The 5,134-nt window shown below is 34.4% G+C and overlaps 1 protein-coding gene across 1 annotated transcript; it reads left to right on the top strand.

Moving 5' to 3' along the window:
* Positions 1–4,014: 4,014 nt before the first annotated feature.
* On the top strand, positions 4,015–4,542 carry LOC129230196 (uncharacterized). Its single transcript, XM_054864597.1, has one exon. The coding sequence runs from the start codon at positions 4,015–4,017 to the stop codon at positions 4,540–4,542; it is 528 nt and encodes a 175-aa protein (XP_054720572.1).
* Positions 4,543–5,134: the final 592 nt, after the last annotated feature.

Here is a 5,134-nt window from a genome sequence, read left to right as displayed (position 1 = left end):
ATAAACTATTAAACATTTTTCATTTGTGTTACTTCTTAATAGTAATGTTATAATATTAAGGCATTATTCTGGCACCTATGCTGATTAGATTCGGGTCGACGTTAACGTTCGGGTCCTGCGACGACTTACATGATGGTGCTGTCATATCTGCTAGGAGTGGCTGCTATGGACTTGGCGAGAAATTAAAGAGATATTGCTAAGTTGGCATCATTTTTGACGCCAAATTTGGCGAAAAATGCTAAATAAAATTTAATAGACCATCGCTGGCAGAGTTTAAAAGTATGTGCGAGTCTTGATTTTTTTAGCTGTCGGTTTTAATTTATTTTGCGGATTATCCGAGAAATTCATTTATCCGCGGTTACCATGTCACCCCATTATGAAGATAATTGGGAGTTTACTGTACTTACACTGATCACTCATAATATTAATGCATGCTTTTTAGTAAATACTTAAGCATGATACGAGCGGTCTAGGATGGCTAGATTCTCCGCCTCATAATCAATGACGTCAATGCGTTTGTAATCTACAGACTTGGCGGCAAGAAATTGAATTTATAATATAAAATTGGCACCATTTTTTGGTGACTGAGTTTTGGCGCCAAATGTCACGAAATTTTCACCTACTAGTCATCACTGTCGTGTAAAAAGTCACGTGACACCTGTGATGAGGTCATCCACCCAACTACCAATCAGGTGCGATCTTTAGGGAACATAAGTATATGAAGGCATGCATACGGTCCGATTTAAATTTCGTAGATTTCAGATTTTACGTTGTTTAAAAAGTGGTCAACTACTGGCAAAATCTCCCTTTTTAACTTCTATTCGAAATAACTTGAAAAATAGTAAGTAAAACTAGTAACCGTAGTTCCTGATAGTTTTATGGACAGGAAAATTTTCCAATTTTTTTCCAGTTTTTATTCTTCTGAAATTCAATAGGACTTGTAGAAATGTCCACTAAATGGTCAACTACTGGCAAATCACCCTATATTAAATTTCAATATGAAATTTTCAAGAATTTTTTAAGAATGAAATTTTTTTTTTTTCGGCCTCATATTTCGACGAATTGTTCGAAATGTGAGTAACTCATTGAACCATCACCCCGGGTTACACTAGGTTTAGTAACGCAACTACTTACTTGGCAAGGCTAACAGATTCTAGTAAGGTTGATGCATGTATAAATACATGTACAATAGATTAATGCTGTAAAACAATAGACACAAAACGTTTCTTTCGGGAATAAAAACATTTTGTTTTCATTTAGTCGTTCTGAAAACTTTCACTTATGCTGCTGAATAAATCAACCTAAAAGTAATTAAATTCTCATCGCAATGGAGCATTTTAAACGTTGTGATTGCAATAGTATTGGGGAAAAAATATTTCTTAACTGAATTTTCACTGTTTGCGCCAGTTTCACAATATGTCGTTAAATGGGAGGCTTGATAGATCTTAAATATTTATCTGTACTCGAGGTACTTGTACCATTTCAAATCTCTCTCACGACATTTGCTGAAACATAAGTGTAAAACTTATTACCAAGAAAGTATTTCAACTGACCTAACCCGACAACAGTCATCAACATCAACAGTTCTTATTATAAGTGAATATAATCCAAATATAAACTGAGGACAAAATTGATACAAAATCTACTACTTCTCAAATGTTTCAAATTCTTGATTTTCGGAAGTTATTCTTTTAAACTAAGGTTGTTTAATTCCATAAATAAAATCAAAACTCATTTGAAATATGAGTTGAGGAGTGTTTTTGAAAAATCTCAACACTTAAACATTTTTAGTATAGTATTTGTTATGATTTTAGAAAATAAATTTAACGAAGTATCAATTGCTCAATTTATTTATGAACCAAAATGAAGCTTAAAGTTACTGCTCAACACTTTTGGGCTCAGTATTCATGATTGGTGTGACTTTTTTTTGCCGCAGGCACTGGTCCTAATATTAGGCCTCCTAGGGTATCAACATTTCTGCTGCCTATTCTAAGATACCAAAGCATTCAAAGCGCATTTAGATTCAGTTGAAAATGAAATTATATTTTAACATTGCAAAGCCATAAACTCCAATTTATCAATATACGCTGCGTTGTTTCTGAACAGATGCATAGGAGAATGTAACTTATAATTTATAAACCGTTTTTTTTTTCTGCTTTCAGTTCTTGCTGACAAGAACAAAAGGAAGAGGAGCCGGGAGGCTTCTGCAGGTATGTAAATTAGCTGATTTTGTTGTAAGATCAAACAGCTCTTTATTTATGTTTGGCTTTATACTAGTTCTGTTTTTTTACTGTTTCAAATAGTATCCACATATCTCATTATAAACTTTATCAGGGTGGTAACACAACCTGGAAATCAGGGAAGTTTTAATTTCTGGAAAAAAAGTAGTGAATGATCAGGGTATTTTATTTTTAAAATTATTTTTAAGAACTGCTACAAACCAACAAAGCCTTAAGATCAAACCTCACAAAAAAAGTTAAAAAATTTCCAAAAATTACCTTAAATCTTTTCACTCTTGTTTAATTTACACAAACATTTTGACGATCCAATCTGTAAGCAGTAATACTATCTTAATCAACTGTATGAGACAAAAAAGTTTCATACAGCTGATGATCTCAACATTTTTTTAAAAATCATCTTTGTATTTTTTTTTCCATTTTCGAATGTTATTTAAGATTTGTCAAAAGGCTTGTTATACTCGACAGCAGGGTTTCTTGACTATGAAGAAATAAGCTGAGGCGAAGAGCAGGAAGAAGTTCCTAGTTCCTTGTCTACTATTCGAACGAAATTCGGTCTTTTTCTTAAGAAATGCTGTTAGTTTGTGAAACCCACGAACATCAAGCACTTTTTCGTCACAATTTGTGTAAATTATTTGATATTTTAAATTTTACGAGCGGCGCAGCGCGGATTAGTACATGGATTTAGAAGCATACGTCAGCATACAAGTCAGCCAATCAGAGCGCACAAACGGTTGGCGATTTTCCGAGATTCCGCGTTAGGCGCGATTTTGCGAAGGAACGTTCACTCTCGTTCGCTGTAGTTGACTTTCGCTCTCGTTCCTTTTATATTTATATTGCTTACTCGCTTTATATTTTATCTCGCTTGCTTGTTTCGCTCTTTTTCATTGATTATGATGGAATCGACTCCGAGGTTTAATTACGTTTTCCAACCTTACAAGCAAGGTAGTGTTTTGAAAAGCTCAGCAAAAACAATAGTTATGAATGTGTTTCATAAGTTACAAGAGTGGAATCCCAACGATACCGTTCATGATGTTTTGAATAAAACTTCGGACTTAACAGGAGTTTCAAGTCGCAACATCTTACGAATGCGAAAAGAGTTTAACATCAACGGTTCTTTTTCTACACCTGGGGAAAAAAGGCCTGCAAGAAAAGGCAAAGCAACGCGTCTTCAGAAGTTTGATTACTTTGTTCTGTCTGCAATTCGGAGGAAAGTTCACTTATTTTTCAAAAGAAATGAAATTCCAACAGCGGCAAACGTCATGAAGATTGTTAACGAAGATGCTGACCTTCCAAATTTGACGCTCGACAAGACAAGGAGGTTAATGCACTTACGATTTGTCTATAAGAAGAGATCGAGGAATTCCATGCTCATTGAAAGGGAAGATATCCAAGTGTGGAGACGCAAGTATTTACGACAAATTCGTCACTACCGAAATGAAGGCAGGACCATTTATTATACTGATGAAACCTGGGTGAATTTTGATAACACAAAACAAACAGTGTGGCAGGACACTTTCATCAAGAGGCCAAAAAAGGCATTTCTGTCTGGCCTCTCAACTGGATTGAAAGCCCCAACAGGAAAGGGATCCAGACTTATCATCACTCATGCTAGAAGTAAGAAAGGGTACGTGAAAGAAGCAGAGGACATATTTAGGGCAAAAAAAAAAAAAAAAAAAGCAAAAGGGATTACCACGAGAAAATGAATGGAGACTACTATGAAAAATGGTTTAAAAATAAATTGCTGCCTCATCTAAACCCCAACAGTGTTATAGTAATGGACAATGCTTCCTACCATAGCGTTTATGTGGAAACCATCCCTAATACCTCCACCAAAAAAGATGATATTAGGCGTAGGCTAACATCTAAAAATATCGCCTGGAACTCGGACATGCTTAAAGATGAACTTTTAAATCTAGTATCCAATGCCCGTAGCATGTATGAAGAATACCGAGTAGATAAGTTACCGGCACTTCATGGACACACGGTTTTGAGAATGTCGCCTTACCACTGTGAACTAAATCCTATTGAAAATATATGGAGTGTAGTGAAAGGTAAGGTGGCAGCAGAAAATAAGACATTTAAAGAAAAAATGGAAGAACTCACAAAAAAGGAATCCATTAAAAATGTCTCTGCTGAAACCTGGAAGAACTGTGTTAGCGACATTATAAAGGAAGAGCTAATGTGGGAGCTTGATGGAATGAGTGGCTCTACAGTTGAGAACTTTATAATAAATTTTGATCTCGAATCAACTGACACTGCTTCAGAAGATATGTCCAGTGTTGAGGAAGTTATGTCATTATAAATATGTAACTTTCTCAATATTTGGAAATGGGCAAATCCAATGATGAAAATAAAAATATAGAAAATGTTCACATGCAAAATAAAATACTATAAAATAGCAAACACTTTTCACATTAAAAAAATATATGTATTCTGTAAAATAGTAGACAATTTTCCCATTGAAGTGTAGTTTGAAAAAAATATGTTTGCTTTTATTTTTAATAAGTCAGTTAAATCTAATGATGAAATATTAAGAAATTATTCAGATGGTGATATTTTCGCCACAAACCCTTTTCTCCAATGTTACCCTGATTCATTGCAGATTCAATTGCATTATGCAAGAAATATGCAACCCGCTTGGATCAAAAATAACTCATGAACTTGTAGCCATTTACATCCCGATTTTCAATGTAACATAAAAGTTTAATTCCAATTTAAGAAATACCCACTAACTACCCCTCTGTCTCTCATCAGATTTAAGGAATTTGGATTTTCTCCAGTTTTAAAGCCATTCATGGATGATATTAAAATTGTTGGTTGGTTGGTTTATTTATTTTCAATGGCGCAAGAGCCCTAAGGGCTATACTACGCAAAACGATTATTTAGTTTAAATT

This window comes from Uloborus diversus, chromosome 9 (genome assembly GCF_026930045.1).
Source record: "Uloborus diversus isolate 005 chromosome 9, Udiv.v.3.1, whole genome shotgun sequence".
Taxonomy (NCBI): Eukaryota; Metazoa; Arthropoda; class Arachnida; order Araneae; family Uloboridae; genus Uloborus; species Uloborus diversus.
This window is presented reverse-complemented; position numbering and strand designations above follow the sequence as displayed.